This window comes from Eleutherodactylus coqui, chromosome 13 (genome assembly GCF_035609145.1).
Source record: "Eleutherodactylus coqui strain aEleCoq1 chromosome 13, aEleCoq1.hap1, whole genome shotgun sequence".
Taxonomy (NCBI): domain Eukaryota; kingdom Metazoa; phylum Chordata; class Amphibia; order Anura; family Eleutherodactylidae; genus Eleutherodactylus; species Eleutherodactylus coqui.
In genome coordinates, this window is record NC_089849.1 from 67,697,432 (window position 1) to 67,718,908 (window position 21,477).

General features: G+C 49.4%; 1 protein-coding gene across 1 annotated transcript in view; it reads left to right on the forward strand.

Annotated features, from left to right (window-relative positions):
• QRICH2 (glutamine rich 2) overlaps positions 1-21,477 on the forward strand; it is a 58,542-nt gene that overhangs the window by 35,985 nt on the left and 1,080 nt on the right. The window contains exons 13-16 of the mRNA XM_066585962.1: positions 15,974-16,036; positions 16,159-16,260; positions 17,799-17,955; positions 18,740-18,929. Coding sequence (XP_066442059.1) covers positions 15,974-16,036; positions 16,159-16,260; positions 17,799-17,955; positions 18,740-18,929 — 512 coding nt within the window. The remainder of the gene's footprint in view (positions 1-15,973; positions 16,037-16,158; positions 16,261-17,798; positions 17,956-18,739; positions 18,930-21,477) is intronic.

The window sequence follows — 21,477 nt, forward strand, 5'->3', positions numbered from 1 at the left end:
AGTGATGGGACGGTGGCTTACTCTAGATCAGTGTTTCTCAACTCCAGTCCCCATGGAACCCCTAGAGGTCATGTTTTCGAGATATCCTATAGTAAGAACACCTGTGGCAATGTCTGAGGTGCTGACAATAATTAAATCACCTGTGCAATACTGAGGAAATCCTGAAAACATGACCTGTGGGCAGTCCCTGAGGACTGGAGTTTGGAAACACTGGTCTAGATGAAGAGGGAGAGAGAATTATAAGGAGTACAGTATATTTTGTGCTTTCCCATTGACTTCATGAGTAACTGCAAATCTCCACTACATTGATCAATACGGCGATCCCTGAAGTGTTACAGACCCTCCGGATGGGATATTTTCACCATACAAAGGTCTTTCCTGGCCATTCTAACTCGAACTCCGACTCCACATACAATGTCACAGTCTGCACTTTGCTGGAAAATCCAGCCAATCCGTATATCCAGCAGCGCTGTCTGAGGCCGGTGGTACACGACCGGATTTGAATTGCGGAATCCAAGATTGTCACCCGCATGGGCAATCTGCGGTATTCCACATCCATTGAAAGAATAGAACAGTTGCATGTCTGCTCACATGAGCGGACAGCGATTGTGATTTCTCGCTTGTTGCATTGGGGGACACAGCCAAGACCGTGGGTATAGCTACTGCCACTAGGAGGCGACACTAAGCACATTAACTCCTCCTGCAGGGTATACCCCCTCCTGCCGACCTGAAGCTAATCAGTTTTTAGCTTAGTGTCGTAGGAGGCAGACGTCTTTGTCTGCGGACTTCTCTTTTTTAACTTTTTACTTTTTCTTTTTGATTTTTTTCCTTGCGGAATGACCAGGGCATAACGGGGAGGCAGGACTCTCCCCGTTAACCCACCGAGGGCGGCGAACAGAGGTGATATGCAACCCTCTGTTGTCTGCCGGGTCCCCTCAGAAGACAAGGAGGCACACTCGGCCACCAAACTGAGTGTGACCCGCCAGCCATAGAGCCCCCCGATATCCACGGTCCAACATCCCCTCCCCACAAAGGGAAGGCGATGGCGGGGAGGATGCTCTGCTGGAGCCAGGCTACCACCACTCGCACATCGGGAGGTAAGTATGCAGTTTTCTTATTTTTTTTCCCTCACGTGCATCCCGGCCCTGGCTACCCCTTCTCCTCTCCTCCTAACTTTGCAGGCCACCTCCGTGCCCCGCGGCAGGCTGGCGGCTCCCCACCATGCACCCCTTTGATCACCGGCCTGCCCCGCGGTCCGCTGCCTTGCCTGCCCCGCGGTCCGCTGCCTTGCCTGCCCCGCGGTCCGCTGCCTTGCCTGCCCCGCGGTCCGCTGCCTTGCCTGCCCCGCGGTCCGCTGCCTTGCCTGCCCCGCGGTCCGCTGCCTTGCCTGCCCCGCGGTCCGCTGCCTTGCCTGCCCCGCGGTCCACGGCCTTGCGTTCCTCCGGCCGCAGCCTTGCGTTCCACCGGCTGCAGCCTTGCGTTCCAGCGGGCCGCGGCCTTGCCGTCTTCGGGCCGCGGCCCGGCTTCTCACCGGAGCTAAGGCCCTTGCCTCCAGCGGCTCCCAGCACTACTCCGCGGTACGACGCGGGGCGGAGACTACCGGCGGTGCGGTAGTCTGAGGCACGCCGGCGGCGACTCCTGGGGCTCCCTGTCACCCTCTGTGGGGTTCCCCCGCAAGGCTATCGGCGGTGGATCCGGGGGAGCCGATTAATCCAGCTCCCGGCTCGGGCCTACACAGGCACGCCTCCGGGGGCGGAGCTCCATCAGCGCGGGCTCTCTCGCCCAATCAGCGAGCTGCGCGCCAAGAGGACAAGCCCCGCCCCCGCTTCCCTACCCAGAGCGGCCATCTTCTCTCCTGGGACTTGTGGTGCCACAGCAGCGTGGGTGGACACAGCCTGGACAGCCAGAACCCCTGTTGGACCGGGTAGGCTCTGCCCTAGCGGCAGCTCTCCTGCACATCTCCCCTGCACTATTCCCCTGCACTATTCCTCCTGCAATTTTTTTCTCAGCAGAGGCAGGTTGCGCAAACCACGCGCTGCACTATGTCCGACTCCAGAACCCAAGAGTCCGGACAGGGGACAGCCAGAGCGACGCACTACGCTTGCTCTCGCTGTAACGCTAAATTTCCTTGCGGGCAGGTAGAGCCGTACTGTACTGACTGTACCGCTCCTAGGCAGGCGCCCGTACAACCTAATACAGGCCCCCCGCCCATGCAGCCCTCACCCTCAGCAGAACCTGAGTGGGCCCGCTCCCTGGCGCAGGCAGTCTCTAACCTTATGCTTGCGTCTACCGCAATATTGGATAGGCTGGACCGCGCGGTTCCCCCTGGGCCAGACGTGCGCGGCGAAGATGACACTGTCAGAAGAGACTTGTCTCACGCTAGACCACGGAAGCGTATTAGACGACCAGGGTCTCGGGACTCCTCGGGATCTCCGGCATCACCAAACCGTGCCGACTCTTCCGGGGCGACTTCTCTCCCGCCCTCTAGGGAGAACAGTGAAGCCGAGGCCGAATTCTCAGACTACCTCTCGGACCTCGACGTCGAGGACGAGCAGTTGGCTAGCCTCTCCGAGACGGTAGACAGTCTGATAGTGGCGGTGCGGGACACTTTCCACCTCCAGGAGCAACCCTCCTCTGCGCCAGCGCCGTCCCTTTCTTTCCGGCGACCCAAGCGCTTGCCCAAGACGTTCCCGCCCCATGACGACTTTGAGGCGGTGCTGAATAAGGAATGGAAGTGCCCGGACAGACGTTTCGTAAAGCCGAAGCACCTGGACGTCCTCTATCCCTTCTCAGAGAATGTGACTAAAAGGTGGGCGCCGCCGCCTACAGTTGACCCGCCAGTCTCCTGCCTGGCGAAGCACACTACCCTACCCATGGCGGATGCTTCATCCCTACGGGATACACGTGACAGGAAGATCGACGCGCTAGCTAAATCGGCTTTTGAGGCAGTGGGGTCTGCTCTTAGTCCTACTTTCGCCTCCACTTGGGTTAGCAGGGCTATCGCCGAATGGTCTAAACAACCGCGCAGAGGCATACTAGACGGGTCTGCCCCAGAAGAAATGGCGGACATTGCTCGCCAAATAGAGCAGGCGGGCAGATTCATCTGTGAAGCTTCCTTAGATGCAGCAAGGTTTATGGCTCGAGCATCGGCGACGTCGCTGGCCACACGGCGCATCCTGCGGCTGAAGTCGTGGGACGCGGACGCATCCTCCAAGGGATCCCTGACGAACATCCCCTTTGTAGGACTACGACTGTTTGGAGCCAGGCTAAATGAGATCATCTCAGAAGCCACGGGGGGCAAGAGCACGCATCTCCCTCAAAACCGGCGGAGACAACCACCACCCCCACGACGCTCCAGTTTTCAATTCCGTTCCTTTCGCCGGAGTAGCCCGCGCGCACCGGAAACTAAAAGAAGTACCCAGGACCAGGCCCAGAAGAGAGGACCATCATTCAAGCCCAGGCCATCATGGCGTACCAAGGCCCAGCCCCCAAAGACCAGGAGGGATGGCCCTCGTACAAAGTCATCCGCATGAAAACCTGCCCCCACCCAGGGTGGACAGGGTGGGGGGACGGCTTTCCCGATTCGCCGCGGTCTGGCTGGCACAGATATCGGACGCCTGGGTACGGGAAGTCGTCATGGAGGGCTACACAATAGAATTCGCCAAATACCCTCCCGACCGCTTCTTCAGCTCCAGGACTCCTGGATCCTCACGGAAGAACGCTGCATTGCTTCAAGCAGTCCAAGTTCTTCTAGATCAAGGAGTCATAGTGCCGGTACCAAGTTCCCAACGATTCACAGGTTTTTATTCAAACCTATTCGTTGTACCGAAGAAAGACGGATCCGTGAGACCGGTCCTAGACCTGAAGAGGTTGAACCAATATGTGAAAGTGCGTCGCTTTCGCATGGAATCCATTCGAACAGTAATCGCGTCCATGGAACCGGGAGAGTACTTGTCATCGATCGACATAAAGGATGCCTACCTCCACATCCCCATCCGACCGGTTCATCAAAGATTCCTCCGGTTCACGGTCCAAGCCGAACATTTCCAATTTACCGCGCTTCCATTCGGCCTGGCAACGGCACCCAGGGTGTTCACAAAGATCTTGGCGGCAGTGGTATCTCTTCTCCATGCCAGGGGAATCGTCGCGATTCCATATCTGGACGACATAATGATAAAGGCCCCGTCATGGAGGGACAACATGGAGAGCCTCCGCATTACGATGGACACGCTGAACAGGTTCGGGTGGATCGTCAACCGTCAGAAATCGTCACTATCACCGGCTCAGAGCATGGAGTTCCTGGGCCTTCACTTCAACACGGTCCAGAACCGGGTGCTGCTTCCAGCTCCGAAGCAGCGCCTACTTCAGAAGCAGGTTCGCTCCTTGCGCGCCCGCCGCACAGTGACTATCCGTTACTGTATGAGGGTGCTAGGGCTGATGGTAGCGGCCTTCGAGGCAGTCCCATTTGCCCAATTCCACTCCAGGCCTCTGCAGTGGACTATCCTGTCGAGATGGGACAGGTCAGTGACATCGCTCGAGCGAAGAATCAGGATTCCGCCAAAGACGCATCGCGCCCTACGGTGGTGGCTGGATTCCCCACAGATACATCAGGGCCGATCCTTCATCCCCTACCGGTGGCAGATCCTGACCACAGATGCCAGCCTCTCAGGATGGGGAGGAACTTTACGGAACCTGGTAGCCCAGGGAACCTGGACCCGGCAGGAAGCCCAGTTACCAATCAACGTCCTGGAGCTTCGGGCCATATTCCGGTCACTGCAACACTTCTCGCAACAGCTGAAGGGTCTCCCAGTCCAGATACAAACGGACAATGCAACAGCGGTCGCCTACGTAAATCATCAGGGCGCCCAGTAGTGCTCATAGCCCCGGACTGGCCACGTCGGACCTGGTACGCGGAACTCGTCGACCTACTAGCAGACGCCCCGTGGCCGCTTCCTCTGCGAGAGGACCTGCTCCTACAGGGACCCCTCTTCCACCACAGTTTAGCCACGCTACGTTTGACAGCGTGGCTATTGAGGCCGAGGTCTTGAGAGCCCGCGGATTCAGAACCGGTCATCAGGACCATGATTAAGGCCAGGAAGCCATCCTCGGCCAAGGTGTACTACCGGGTGTGGAAAAACTTCCTACTATGGTGCGAACAGCGTGGATTCCATCCGATGCGCTTCTCCCTGGCGCGGCTCTTGTCGTTTCTTCAGGACGGCCTGGAAATGGGACTCATTCTGAGTTCCCTTAAGGGTCAGATATCTGCACTGTCCATACTCTTTCAAAGGCCATTGGCGGCTAGGTCAGCCGTGCGTACTTTTCTTCAGGGGGTTGCGCATGCCGCTCCACTGTACCGCTCACCGCTTCCCCCCTGGGACTTGAACCTGGTGCTCGATGCACTGCAGTCGCAACCGTTCGAGCCGCTGAGGGAAGTTCCGACAAGGATACTCTCCTGGAAGGTGGCTCTGCTGGTTGCTGTGACCTCCATCCGCCGAGTGTCGGAAATTGCAGCATTATCGGCAAAACCACCATTTACAGTCTTCCATCAGGATAAGGTAGTTTTGCGCCCGATCCCTTCGTTCCTGCCGAAGGTGGTCTCGGACTTCCATTTAAACGAGGATATCGTGCTGCCGTCGTTCTGCCCAGCCGCGGTTCACCCAAGAGAGAAGACTCTTCACAGGTTGGACTTGGTGAGGGCTTTAAGAATTTACCTAGAATGGACAGCGTCGTTCCGACGGTCTGATTCTTTGTTCGTAATCCCTGACGGACCAAGGCGGGGCCTGGCGGCCTCCAAGGTGGTCATTTCTCGCTGGATACGTCTGGCCGTGGTGGAAGCCTACCGCTCCAAGGACAAGACGCCACCGTTCCGGGTGACGGCTCACTCCCCAAGGGCGGTGGGGCTTCATGAGCAGTTCAAAATGGGGCCTCAGCTGCTCAAGTATGCAAGGCGGCGACGTGGACGTCGCTGCATACATTTTCAAGATTCTATCGAGTGCATACCTTTGCCTCGTCCGACGCCTCTCTAGGACGGCGAGTCTTACAGACGGCTGTTAACTGACCGCATGGGCATGTGCTCCCACCCCAAGAGGGACTGCTCTAGAACGTCCCACGGTCTTGGCTGTGTCCCCCAATACAACGAGCGAGAAAAGAGGATTTTTGGTACTTACCGTAAAATCTCTTTCTCGTCTTGTTCACTGGGGGACACAGCACCCACCCAGATATTTATGGTGGCATCCGGTTCGGAGTTTTGGTTATGGTAAGTTGCACATAGTGCAGTCGTGGTTTTACAGTTGTAACCGTTATGCCTATTGTTTTTTGTTCCTTCTTTATGGTTCAGATCCTGCATGGCTGCTCCTACTGCTCGCTGACAAACTGATTAGCTTCAGGTCGGCAGGAGGGGGTATAGCCTGCAGGAGGAGTTAACACTTTTTTGTGCTTAGTGTCGCCTCCTAGTGGCAGTAGCTATACCCACGGTCTTGGCTGTGTCCCCCAATGAACAAGACGAGAAAGAGATTTTACGGTAAGTACCAAAAATCCTCTTTTCCACAAGCAGAAGTAAAATCGCAGTGTGTTCTATTTTTGTGCTGACTCCACTTGGACGTCTTCCATTAAAGTCAATGGAGGCCGTCCGACCTGCGGCCCATCCGCAGTTGACATTACAGATCAGATACACAGGGTCGCCGGCTGCGGACAGAGCCGGATTCCGCTGTAGGCTCCTGCATGCGGAATCTGACCCGTCCGTGTGCCGCCGGCCTGACAGTTATCTGTAAGGACCTACTTTATCTCTATTCGTTATCTTAGTAACTTTCTTTCATCCTCCTTTTCGGTGACGTTTTGGAGGCTTCGGAACCAATTAACAGTTTTCCGTAGATTTATGGTTTCAGCGTGCAATATTTTCAACATACAGTAGTCATCCCAGAACCAATCAATGTTTGCCGAGGGACTGCTGTACTTATAGCAGTAAGGTGAAGTGTGATTGGATGGGACAAGAGAAGCAATGCCAGAAAGCTGCCAGCAGAGGGCATCAGTGGTTTGTGGATGGATTTATTTACTAGAAGTGCTCTTAGTTGTAATAATAAATATATATATATATATATATACACACCTATTGCATTTATTTTAAATACATAATACAGCTAATTTTGTCTATTACAAAAACTCACATTTGCATTCCATTATGCTTATTAAAATGAAACTCCAGTAATAACTTCACACTCCCTAAGACCTTCCTCACACAGGTGTTTGCAAAAACGCTGCGTTTACTGCGGTTTCACTTGGTGAATATGGACCATTAGGCCTCATGTCCACGGGGAAAATCAGGCCCGCTACGGATTCTCCATGTAGAATCTGCAGCGGGTCCCTCCTGCCCCGCGGACATGAGCGCTTAAAATAGAAATAAATCAGAATTAACTCACCTCTCACACGCTCCGGATACTTCCTTCGCTGCAGCGTCATCTTTTCTCGTCGCGGCCGGATCTTCTTTCTTCGGCTCGGCGGATGTGCATGATGACGTCGGTGACGTGCCCCGCGCATGCGCCGGGCCGAAGCAAAATGATCCGGCCGCGACTGAGAGAAGATGGCGCCGCGGCGAAGAGAAGAACCGGAGCGTGTGAGTAAAATCTGATTTTTGTGTCCCGCGGATCCGGACGGCTTCCATAGGCTTCAATAGAAGCCCGCGGGAGCCGTCCCCGCGGGAGACCCGCATGAAAATGGAGCATGGTCCGGATTTTTTCATGCTCCATTTTTAAAAAAATCACTTTTATTGACGATCCGCGGGTATTTATCTACCCGCGGGTGGTCAATGCATCCCTATGGGATGCGGATCCGCGGGCGGAAGAAGAGTTAAAATCCGCTGCGGATTTTAATTCTTATTTTGCCCGTGGACATGAGCCCTTAGTATTAATTGGGATCAGTCAGTAATATTGCCAGTAGATAAACCTGATTTAAGACCGGAGTAACTACGTGGTCTTTAATGACTCAAATAGTTGTCTCCAACGACCTTTCAGCATCCCCCCAGGAATAATTTTTTTTTTTTTAATTCTTTATTTATAAGTTTTCCATATAAAACTGCAATTCAACATTTACCAAAAACAAAATCTATGTGTACTTACATCTTTAACATTCCAAAATATCAGTCACAATATCGGACCAGGTAGGTCCTGACCATATGTACCTTAACTTGCAACAAGGGTAGGGAAAGGGAACATAGAAGGTTTGAGGGGGAGGGAAAAGCAAGAAGACAAAGACGGATAAGACAAAAAAAAAAGGGGGGGGGGGGCGGGAGAAAAAAAATGCAGGTCCCTATGTTCTGTAAGGAAGGCATATAAGGCGTACAAGTGGGGGATTTAATAACTGGCTGAAAACCCCTGTTGGAAAAGCTACCTAACGTTCTGTCCAGAGCGATTCTTATATTCATCAGAGTTTTGGAACTCCAGCCAATGATGCCACGTTTTGGCAAATTTTTCATGAGCGTCTTTGAGTGATGCTGTGAGCTCTTCCATCTCTCTGATCTCACATATAAGATGAAACCACAATGAAATAGAGGGCGGTAGTGTTTTTCTCCAAAGTTTGGAGACACAAGCCCTTGCTGCGTTTACCAGGTGTCTCACCACCGAGCGCCTGTAGGTATACTCCAGGATGTCACTGAGATGCAGGAGGAAGAATGCGGGCGATTTTTGGCAAAGCGAAGTCCGTGAATTTGGAGGCAATACGCCACACCTCGGACCAAAAACCCGTCAGCACCAGGCAGTCCCAGAAAATGTGTAATAAAGTCCCCTGGCCAGCAACGCATCTCCAACAAAGTGGGGAGACTGCAGGGAACATTTTATGTAACCGGGAGGGCACCCTGTACCAGCGAGAGAGAATTTTGAATCCTGTTTCCTGAATCTTGCTTGAAATGGAGGACTTATGTGTGTAAGTGTAGATTTTTGTTAACTGTTCAGGTGTAAATGACATCCCCCAACTCCCTCTCCCAAGCCAAGATATATGGAGCTGTGGAGTTCTCCTCTTCCAATGATAGAATATTATATATGCGTGAGAGGATATGGCGTGAGGGACCTGTCCCGCTACAAAGTTGCTCAAATAGGGTCTTTGCTCGTGAAAATCCCGTGGTTGAGGGTAGAGAAAGGAGAAAATGCCTAATTTGATGAATTTGCCAGAAGTTCAGTGGCACTGGGTCTGTGATGTTGGTCAACTCATCTACTGACAACCAATGTCCCTCTGAGATAAAATGGATCGCTCTAAACCTGCCGTTATGAAGCCAGGCTTGAAACCCACCAACCTCTAAACTAGGAGGGAAGGCTGGGTTACCTAGGATAGGAAACAGTGGTGAGGGACTCAGTGAAACCCCAGGCTTGTGAAGTACCCGAGATAGCACTCTAAGAGTGGGTCCTATGGTGGGATGCAACCTAATCTCCGCTGGTATGTCTCCTTGATCCCAAGGGAGGGCCGACAAGGGTATTGAGGAAAATGTCTGTTCCATTGAGATCCACTGCTTATTTTCCGAATGCCTGACCCAGTCAACCACTCTCATCAATTGGGAAGCCTGGTGGTAAGCCACTAGATCTGGAAGGCCAAAGCCCCCCATCTCCTTAGGTCTGGACAGATGACTCTGGGCTATACGGGTAGGCTTATCTGCCCAGACAAACTTCGTGAGCAGGGAAGACAGGTGTCGGAAAAAAAGTCTAGGGATGTCAATGGGTAAAGCTTGGAGAGTGTATAGTACTCTGGGTAAGATGTTCATCTTAAATATTGAACACCTGCCAAACCTGGAGAAAAAGCCCTTTGTCCATGAGGTAAGCTCTTTATTTAAGAGATTTGGGAAATTGGCTGCGTAAAGGCCGGAGTTGTCTGCCGTGAGATATACCCCTAGGTATTTGATGCTGTCTCTGGCCCACTTAAAAGCGAAGGAGTCTTTTATCTCGGCCTTCAGGGAGAAGGGGAGGGAAATATTTAGAGCTGCCGATTTTTGATAATTAATTTTAAAATTTGAGAACGTGGCGTAGGTACGAAGTTCGTGCAGAAGGACAGGAAGAGAGACCTGAGGGGATGACAGAAAGAACAGTAGATCGTCTGCATATGCGGCTACTTTGTGTATTGTCCCCACCCCCATCCGCACGCCCCCTATGTTGACATTGGATCGAATATGGCAGGGGAGGGATTCCAGGCACAGGATAAAGAGGACAGGGAAAATAGGACAACCCTGTCGCGTGCCGTTTGAGATATTGAAGGGGGAGAAAAATATACTGTTTGCTTTGACCAAGGCTGTGGGGGAGGAGTATAGGCTAAAGATCCAGTTCAGCATGTTGTGACCCAGCCCTAAGTGACAAAGCGTTTCTTTCAAGAAATCCCAGTCAATTCTGTCAAAGGCCTTATCAGCATCCGTAGAAAGAAGGCATATGGGCAGGGAGGTTATTTTCGCCTGATGAATGATGTTAATAGCCCTGACAGTATTGTCCCGTGCCTCCCGCAGGGGCACGAACCCCACTTGATCACCCCTGAATTATATCACCGAGAAGGGGTGCTAAGCGATTGGCAAGGATTTTCGAGAAGAGTTTTAGGTCCACATTTAGGAGAGATATGGGACGATAACTTTGGCATTGAGAAGGATCTTTACCTTCCTTCAGGATTACCGTAATAAACGCTTTCAGGGTATCTCTTGGGGGGCTATTACCCGAGGTAAGCGAATTGAAGGCATTGAGGAAATGAGGGGACAGAGTTTCAACGAATGTCTTATAGTATTGGGGGGTATCCCCCAGGAATAATATCGTCCGCATACAGTATAAATCTTCCCTCACTAGTTCCCCCTTTGAATCCCACTATATCAGAGTTCAGCCTTATTTTACTTGCAAGTGGTCCGATTGCTATTGCAAATAGTAATGGAGAAGGAGGGCATCCTTGTCGCGTTCGTCTATGTAATGCGAATATATTTGTTTGACTTCCATTTACACCTACACAGGCCGTAGCATCGGTGTACAGAAGTTGTATCTGTATCATAAAAGTGGGACTAAATCCCATCTTCCTCATTACCTGCCATAGGAAGAGCCATCCTACACTATCAAACGCTTTAAACAATGAATCTTGTTTGTATCGCGCCAACCTATTCCGCAGTACATAGAAAAACTGCATACCGCAGTGTGAAAAATCCTCCGTGCCCCCGACTATTGGTATTCATTCCCAATAAGACAAAACCAAAGTGTAGCTGGGGATATACAAACCCTGCTTAATGCTCAGACTAAGAAAAAGTAATGTGCAGCGCGGCTCTGCGCTCAAGGCTCCTCTCTCAAGCATAATAAGACTCCCAATAAGTAGTTAAGATATTATTCATTACCAGAGGGACACTTGTGGCGGATCCATAAAACAATAGACTATAGAAGTGAGTACTTAAAGGGGTTGTCCCGCGCCGAAACGGGTTTTTTTTTTATTGAATAGGCCCCCCGTTCGGCACGAGACAAACCCAATGCATGTGTTAAAAAAAACCAAAACGTTTAGTACTTACCCGAATCCCCGCGCTGCGGCGACTTCTTCCTTACCTTACTAAGATGGCCGCCGGGATCTTCACCCACGATGCACCGCGGGTCTTCTCCCATGGTGCACCGTGGGCTCTGTGCGGTCCATTGCCGATTCCAGCCTCCTGATTGGCTGGAATCGGCACACGTGACGGGGCGGAGCTACGAGGACCACCTCTCCGGCACGAGCGGCCCCATTAACCAGGGAGAAGACCGGACTGCGCAAGCACGTCTAATCGGGCGATTAGACGCTGAAATTAGACGGCACCATGGAGACGAGGACGCCAGCAACGGAACAGGTAAGTGAATAACTTCTGTATGGCTCATAATTAATGCACAATGTACATTACAAAGTGCATTAATATGGCCATACAGAAGTGTATAACCCCACTTGCTTTCGCGGGACAACCCCTTTAATAATGGCTTTGCATCCAGTAAAGTATAGTCAGCGATCTCCGTAGCACTGTCATAGACAGCGTGCCAAGCAAAGTTTATTAAATGAACATTCTGCGCCGTGGAACGCATGTAGCCTTTTTATGGCGGCCACGACATTGGCACATAGGTTGAACTGGTGTTTCAAGCGGCAGCCATGTTGGTCCTACTAGTCCTGCGCCCGGATCCACCACAAGCGTCCCTTCAATAGTTATTGGGACTACATAATTCAACTACTTATTGGGATTCCACTACACAGCTTATTATGCTGCATTTCTGCTGCCTTGGCTCTCGTTAGCAGCGTCTAGTGAGCAGAATATCCATGCTCCCATGTTGTCGGCTGGCATATGCAAATTGAGGTCTAGTCTCCGGATATTAATTGCTGGGATAAATCCATTCTGTTCAGGATGAATAAAGTCCGACGTCACATTGGAAAAAACCTTTTACTATAATTTTCGTGCCTGCATTCAGAAAGGATATAGGCCTATAGGGTTCTACCAATAAGGGGGTCTTTTCCTGATTTAGGGATAATAGTAATTATGGCTTCCGTCATGGCCGCGGGTAGTTCGTCTCTGTGTGTCGCCTTCTAAAATACTGCTAACAACTGTGGTAGTAGCTGTTCTCCAAACTCTTTCTATATCTCCGCCGTCAGTGCCTGGTGCTTTATTATTTTGTAGCGATGCCGCTGCCCCCTGCAGCTCCTCCAGATCTATCTTTGTTCTTGTGTTGAACTGGGTCACACACCAAATTCTGCCACAAAAGCGAGTGTTTCTGCGCCAAGAAGTGACCTCTCACTTCTTGATACAGCAAACACTTATTTCTGCGTCGGAATTCCGCACGTGGATTTTACCCGTTGACAGGGCTAAATCCACGTGCGCATCCGCGCCAAAAACTACGTAAAAAAGACATGGATTTTGACGCTGCTTTTTGAGGCGGAATTCACAGCGGAAAATGTGAACGGACTTGAAACGTACGTTGGTGTGGATTTTTTACAGTAAAAAATCTCAAATGGATGTTGGCGCTTCATCTAACAGGAAGAAATCTGTTGCAGGCCAACGTCAAAGTACACACCAAATGGTGTCGCTTTTGGTGCGAATCTGCAGCGCAAAAGTACCCTAAGGGTGTTCTCCCACCTGTCACACTTCTTCACAACTTTTTTTTTTGTACGAAGCCAATTATCACACCTCAAAACAACACGTTTTACTGTACGTTGCCACAGTTTTGCGATGCAGTTTTTGACCGCTTGGTTGACACTTCTATTCCTCCGCAGGATACGATGGCCACTGCTCAATGGCAGCAGAACAAGTAGATCTTAGATATGTTTTTGCTTTCTTACCATAGTAGTGTGCAGTCTTGTAAGGTATCAGTTTCTATCTCTATCTGAGACTTCTGGCTTATTTCCCCTAGGGTGGTCATGTGATCTCAAGTCTTACCAGCTCAGATTTACTTGGGGTTATGATGTCTGAAATTAGTCAGTTTACTCAGTTTGTGTGATGCTGTTACATGGACCCTATCACAGAAACTGCCTAGAGGGAGACCCTGCCATTTCTATTACTGTTAGGGCTCATGTCCACGACCGTGTTTTCATGGCGTATCATGCATGAGTTGCACAGACGCGTGATTTGCGGTGAATGAAGCCGATGAAACTTAGTCCATGCACAGCGACATGTAGACACTGCATATCAATACGCAAGAGAAATAAATTGCAGCATGCTCTATTTCTTATGAGCCCTATACACTTACGCAGTATTTCTGCATCCAAAAAACAGTCAAAATCTTCATCATTGATGCGGATTTTGACTGGTAATCAGCCCTGTACCCACAGCTGATTTCATACTATGCGGCGCTCCCCCTCACCTGCTCCGTAGGCTTCATGCTGTCAGCGCTCCCTAGCTTCCAGTTCCCATCGGCCTAGTCAGGTGCGGCGCCGCTGGTCAGATGAGGCTACTACAGGCCGCTGGGAACCAAAAGTCAGGGACAGCTGATGGTGGGAAGCCTTCAGAGAAGGTGAGGGGGAGCGCCGCATACTATGACATCAGCTGCGGGTACACAGCTGATTACCAGTCAAAATCCACACCAATGGTACAGATTGTGACTGGTTTTTGGATGTAGAAATGCTGCGGAAGTTGCTCCCTGGCTTTTTTTTAAATGGCCCTGTACTTTTTATAATGGAAGTAAAGTCATATATTGTGATACGCAAACCACACCCCTTTGACCCGATTTGACCCTGGGATCTATAGCTTGTTTAGAAGAATACAGAAGTTAATGATAACTAAATATTTCCACACACTCTCCCCTCCTTCCCCCTCTCCCCTCCAGCATGTAAAAATGGTAGGGCCTCAGCTAATGCTGTGCTGATGCATCATGGGATAGATGTGACACTGAAAGTAAAAAAAAAATCTTACTCTCCAATGCTGACTGATAAGCATCAGAGAGGGGGCTGCAATACACAGAGGAGACCTCCAGAGTATGACAGGCAATCAGATGAAATGGGCAGGGATAGAAAAATGTTTTCAGCAGAGTCGCTCTTTAACATAAAAGTCCATTTCAGTGAATGTTTGCAGGTTTGTGACACAAGGGCTTCATAGCCAAATTACTGCGGCGTAAAGCTCTAAGGGCTCATGTCCACGGGCAAAATAAGAATTAAAATCCGCAGCAGATTTTAACTCTTCTCCTGTCCGCGGATCCGCACCCCATAGGGATGCATTGACCACCCGCGGGGTAGATAAATACCCGCGGATGGTCAATAAAAGGGATTTTAAAAAAAATGGAGCATGAAAAAATCTGGACCATGCTCCATTTTCATGCGGGTCTCCCGCGGGGGGACGGCTCCCGCGGGCTTCTATTGAAGCCTATGGAAGCCGTCTGGATCCGCGGGAGACCTAAAATAGGAATTTAAAAGAATTTACCCATCCGGAGCGGACCGGGAAGGTCTTCTCTTCCTCACGGCCGGATCTTTCTTGCTTCGGCTCGGCGGATGTGCCCGGCGCATGCGCGCGGCACGTCGGCGACGTGCCGGAGCCGTGACGAGTTCATCCGCCGGCCGAAAAAGAAGATCCGGCCGTGAGGAAGAGAAGACTTTCCCCGCCCGCTATGGATGGGTAAATTCTTTTAAATTCCTATTTTCAGCCCTCATGTCTGCGGGGCAGGAGGGACCCGCTGCAGATTCTCCATGTAGAATCCGTAGCAGGCCTGATTTTCCCCGTGGACATGAGGCCTAATTGCCCTTTCACATTTTCTGGCACAGATGTACAAAACATTAGAGGTAAAATCTGAGTACGGGCTCTTTCACACGGGCGCTGCGATTCTCGGCGGCACACGTCAAGTCCGCAATGTGGCCGAAAATCTCATAAGTGAGAGGCAGCCTCGACCAAGTCGTGGCTGCATCTCCCGTTTAAACGCCCATTCAGATGGGCCGGGTGCAGCGTATATATGTCGCAGCCCCGAATACCTTTGGGCGGGGAGAGAGAGTTTAGCTTTGCTAAATTCCCTTCCCCTCTTCACCTCTTGCTGGGTGCCGGCAAAAGGAGGGGGCGGGACAGGGTGGGAGCTATGTTAAACTCCCACCGCCTCTACTCTCCTTGCCGACTGCCGACAAGGGGCGAGAACTAGTGTACTGATCTCCCACCCTCTCCCTTAGCTGGCAAGGGGCGGAGAGAAGGCGGGAGTTTAGCAGAGCCAATGCCAAACTCCCTCTCGCCTCCTTTTTCCGGCAGCTCCCATAGGAGTCTATTGGACCAGCTGACTTATTCCGGCCAAAAGACAGGGCCAGACTTATCTTTTCCGGCTGGCCGATTTTTAGACCCCCCCCCCCCCCCCCAAAAAAAAACAACAAAAAACTCCCATCTAAACAAATGCATTGGAATCCAATGCTCCAGATGGTCACGGCTTTTGGCCAGCGTTCTATCGCGACAGAATCGCTGCAGTAAAGCGCCCGTGTGAATAAAGCCAATGCAAGTGGTCCCATGTACAATAGATGCTTCTATCACCAGGAGGCAGAACAATAATTGTCTATAATTCTCTTTTACATCCAGGCAGCTGGTGAGGTTTCACTGCATCTCCTGTGACCGCCCTGTGAATATGGTGGCGCCCAGCTCGTAAGTCTGATTTTTTATTTTTTTATTTTATTTTTATGTTTTTTGTTTTCCATGCTTCATAGTCAGTATAGAGTCTTTACTAGCAGTGCCTGTTGTTCTTTTCACACTTTTTGATTTCTCAGGGAGATGTTAACCATCCCAAACATTCCTGGCCTACCGGCGCATCACTCCAATCGACCATACACGGTGTATGAATTGGACCAGGTCCGTCAGCAGAGCCGCAGGTGGGCCAAGTGGCACAGCAATAACTCTTTGCAACCCAGTTTTGGATTCTGGGTTTCCTAGGGGGCTTTCTCTTCTGCCGTTATACAATGGTGCCATCTGCTGGCTAGAGACAGTACTGCAGTATGTGACATTCTGGAGAGGCCCCGACAACAGAGCGGCCGGCAATATACAGTAAGAATACCCTGCCGGACGTCTTCCGACATCAGAGCTGCACAGGCTTCAATCAGAATGTAGGAAGACGTCAGACAGTGGATTGGAAAAGGTTAAGGGACCACAATAATATTTTAATTCAATGTATTTAAAGACTAAGAAGGACACTTAGTATTCAGTAAAAATGATTTTTTTTTTGTGTATGAAAAAATAACGATGGCAGAAATGTGTGCTTTGGTGTCACATAGCAACATCATACCTGCTTTATTGCTGAAACTTTGTACCACAGTCATATGCAAGGAGGTGGGATGCAATATTCTTACAGCATGATGGGATAGCGCCCCATTAATGGATGGGTCTAGCCATTTTGGTGGCCTGAGGAGACCTGTAGAAACCTAACAATGGCTTCAATTCAATCAGGGCAATTACCATATATTCTCAAGTATAAGCCGAAGCACCAAGTTTTACCCCAAAAAACTGGGAAAACTTGTTGACTCGAGTATCAGCCTAAGGTGGGTTTATACTCGAGTGAGGTCCGTGTACCATTGCTTTCAATGGTGCCGCTGCTGCTGCCGGCGGCCCCATTGAAGGCAATGGGCTGCGCACAGTGATTTTATGGAAAGGTCTTTAAATATAATTTGTAGAATTCAATGAAAGACCCAGCGCTGCCTGTGATTGGCTGAGCGCTGTGACCAATCACAGGCAGCACTCAGCTGTCATTCAATGAAAGATAAATAGGGTCATCTTTTCTGAGTCATAGAAACCTAGCAATAGAACAAATGTGATATCCCAAAAGAGCGTATCATACGATAAGGCAGAGGAAGTCATTGAACAGCAAATGCTAAACCTGGCCATACACCATGGACTAAAGTGAGTTGATTTTGGCAACTAATACCATTTGGGCCAACCCCACAGTCTGCTGTCAGGAGGAAGACCGGACACAATGGGCTTCAATGTTTCTGACTTTTTTTTTTGTTCTCCCTGAAAATAACACAAAGGTGTTTGGCGGTGCCTATTTTACCTTCAGTCATTCCAAGCTGTGTAGGAACAGAAGGCTAAAAGGTGTCAGAGAATGGCACCAAGCAGGGCCTAGAGGTTGGTAGAAGGGTAGGGCGCGGGGTCCAGACACAAGTAGGGGAAGCCAGTCCGAGTTTGGCATGGCAGACAACTGCTACAGCTCCAAGTTTGTAATATACTTGAACTTCAGTCCTAAAACTTTGATCCGTGTGCATCACTGAAGATGCTGTGCGTGACAAATTAGCCCAATGGGAGTAGTGCAACTTTGGCAGTTTTTAGCCATTTTGATACTTTGTATCTCAGTGGATGAAGCTACATCAAAGTTTGAATTGATTCAACCCGACTGATTCTATGCATTTCTTTTTATCAGTGATCGGTTCCCACAACTTAATGATTTCGGATATATGTCCAGCTCCCGCCGCTGTGGAGGAATTCACACGCTGACCTTCCCGCAGAGACGTTACGCTAGACTGCAGGCCAGTCCTCCTCCTACGGTGCAGAAGGAAGAGTTTGTGGGTGGCTTAAAAGTAAGATGGGTGAAACTGTAAGTTGCATAAAGCAGGGAAGGTACTGAAAGAGGCAGGAGTGACCAAGGAGACCGTGGAGAGTAAGGCCATGTTTACACAGACACGCACGATGTCCGTCTGAGAGACTCCGACCAATATTGTGTTTGTGAACATGAGATTTTTACTTGCGTTTTGCAAGATAAACTTATCACATCGCTGCACTCGTTTCATGCGTGTGAAAACTGCATGTTTTAATAGGAAAAATTAAGAAATCGCATTTCACTCTTATGAAAATCTGCATGCGAGTGCGATGTGACTTCTTTTTTTGCTCTCATACAAAGTAATGAGGGGTATGGCCTAAAAAATAGAACATGCTGCAATTTTTCTATTTCGGACTCTCAATCTGAAAGAAAAATCGCTAATGTGTATAAGCGCATAGTAAATAATAGATCAATTTCTCTTGCAAGTTCCATCCATCTCGCTATCAGACGGAACCCGCGCAAGGAAATCACCTGTGTAAATACGGCCTAACTGTGTGTTCAGTTTATCACTAATGTTTTGCTTTTTCTTCTAACATTTACAGCCTTACCAACCAAACCACGTAGTCACAGATCTGCTGAAAGCTTGTAGAAGAGCGTATAATGCAGCAGTCATCTGGCAGCCTGCCACCTAAAATTCAGTCTCTCGTTTTCCTAATAACCTCTCCAGTTATCACGTTTTTTATTATATATGTATGAAAATATACAGAGTGTATGTATGTCTCTATCTCTGTATTTTTTTTTTATTTTCCACCTTTCCATTGCAGGAGGAAGTTTTTATTCTAGGCCAGGATGGGCACATCTATCGTGGCAGGAGGGACAACCATTTGCCAAGCATAAAGACTAAAGCTGGCAAGGGATCAACAGTCGCTTATCAAAACATTTGTGACTGTAATGTAAAGGGAGAAGATAATTTTTTTGGCTGTTCTGCAGCCCTCGCTTCAGATATTCATTATGGTAAGAAGAGTTTTCACAAAACAGAAATCGGCCTTCCCTATAATATTACTAAAGATATGACCAGAAAAGGGGAATTTTAGGAATGTGTATGTTGCTAAAAGAATTCATATGTATATATTCTCTCTCTCTCATGTTGATCCAGAGGAAGGCAAAAAACTCCAACCAGGTAGAAGCCAAATTTTCCCCATTGAAGGGAAAAAAATTCCTCCCCAACCCCGATCTGGCAGTCAGAATAATCCCTGGATCACCAAACCTGAAGTAATCCGTGGCCATAACGTAACACTCCCTTTTTGTTCAACAAGGTCCTGTAGGTTGAACTCTTGATGTGTGTACATTGGTGGCATATCCTGGAGATATGTCACCACTGTCAATGCTGGGGTAACCCCTTTACATCAAATACCAAGTGATCTGCAAAAGATAAAATTCCGGCTATGTGTCACAGGGTCACAAATGTGTTTTTTTTAACTTCTACTGCACAAAAGGTGACACTCCATGTAGATCTGTGAAATGAAGAACCTAAATGCCACGCAACTAGTTCTTCCTTTAGTGATGTCATCACTGAAGTACATTAGTCAGCATGCTTAGTTTCCACGGTATATTCTAGATTACATGACACACTTTTAGCAAGAAAAACTTCCCTGTAGTCGAGGATGGCAGTGCCAGATATCCCTGACCACTTTCTTAACAGAGTTTTCCTAATTATATTTTTAAAAATTTACAGATGGGGAGGAAAAAGGGTAAAAATAACAGTTACTCACCGCTCCAATCCCCTGCTAGTCAAGCACCAGCATTCTCATCCTCGTAGCGGGCCTGCAGTTACATTGACTGCAGCAGTGATGCTCCATATATAATATATGGCTGCTGCAGCCAATTGCTGGCCTCAGTGGCATACAGCTGAAGACTGCTGAGGTCAGTGATTGGCTGCAGCTGTCGTGTGTGTGTGTGTGTATGGACTATCAGCACTGCAGTCAATGTAAATACGGACCAGCACCACTGGACAGGCAGGGGACCGGAACAGTGAGCATAGCTAAAGCCCCGTTTGGATGCCAGTATTTTGGTTAGTGTTTGTAAGCCAAAAGCGGCAGTAGGTCCAAAATACAGAAGAGATGCTAATCTTTCCATTATACTTTCTTACTACAGGTTCCATTTTTGGCTTTGGCTGACAAATAGCGATGCAAAATACTGACCAAATGCTTCCATCTGGATGGGGCTTAGTTTGATTATTTTGGGTTATGTTGTTAGTTTGAAATTCTTAACTAGAGATGAGCGAGCATTGCCCTTAGCGAGTGCCTGCCCGCTCGAGAGAAAAGGTTCGGCTGCCGGAGCAGGGGAGCGGTGAGTTGCAGCAGTCAGCAGGGGGGAAAGAGAGAGAGCTCCCCTCCGTTCCTTCCCGCAGCTCCCTGCCCGCCGCCGGCAGCCGAACCTTTTCTCTCGAGCGGGCAGGTACTCGCTAAGGGCAATGCTCGCTCGAGGAATTGCCCTTAGCGAGTATGCTCGCTCATCACTATTCTTAACCCTTTTGTGCCTTGTACATTTTTTATATAACTTGGAAAACCCTTTTAATAATCAGGGACAGGTAGTAAGGGCGATGTAAGATCTAGCACAGGGTCAGAGACCCTTTAAATGAGATCGAAGTTAGTGACATTAACCCCTAATTTCTTTAGCCCACCAGAGAAGTTTTAATTAGTATGACATTTTTTTTACCAATTGTCTGTTGTGTAAAACTTTGGTGCATCCAATAGTTTGTAATCCCGTAACTGAGGTTCTTTTAATACTGAAAGCATTATTACATTCAGGCACAGACATATAGGCTTTGTTGGTGACTAGGAACCTATTAGGGCCTCAAAAAGTGAAGACAGGAGACGTCTGGGGTGGAAGTTGCTGATCAAGCACAGATGAAATAATGCCCACAGTTACTAGGTATAAACAAATGGTGCCATCGTTTTATACAAGGTGCCATAGAAATACATTAACACTGTATTTGGGATCAGTGTGATAAACACCATAAATAGGCTTGTGTGCAGGAGGCCTAATCTTTCATTCACGTGCTACTAGTCAATAACTTAACTGAAGTTTAAGGGCTCCTCCACACGGGCATTGCGATATTTGGCCGCCCGCATTGCGACCGTAAGTTGCATGAACGAGAGAAAGCTGAGACCAAGTCGTGGCTAAATCTTCCGTTTTCTCACCCATTCAGATGGGAGTTCCATGGGCCAGTGGGAGAGACCATAGCGCTCCTAAAGTCTCTTCCCCTGCCTTTGCCGGCTGATCGTGGCAATAGAAGCTCCCATAGAGGCCTATGGGAGCTTCCGGCAAAGGGAGAGACTTTAGCAGCATTTGCCATGCTAATTTCCTTTCCCTCTCTCCCCCGCCTATGGGAGCTGCCAGCAAAGGGAGGGGGAGGAACTTTAGCAATGGGAGCTGCTGCTAAACTCCTTCCCACCTCCCTCCCCTTTTCTAATGGCTCCCACAGGATTCTATGGGAATCGGCTACATATTCCGGCAAAAAGATAGGACAAGATCTAGCTTTTCTGGCTGGCTGATTTTA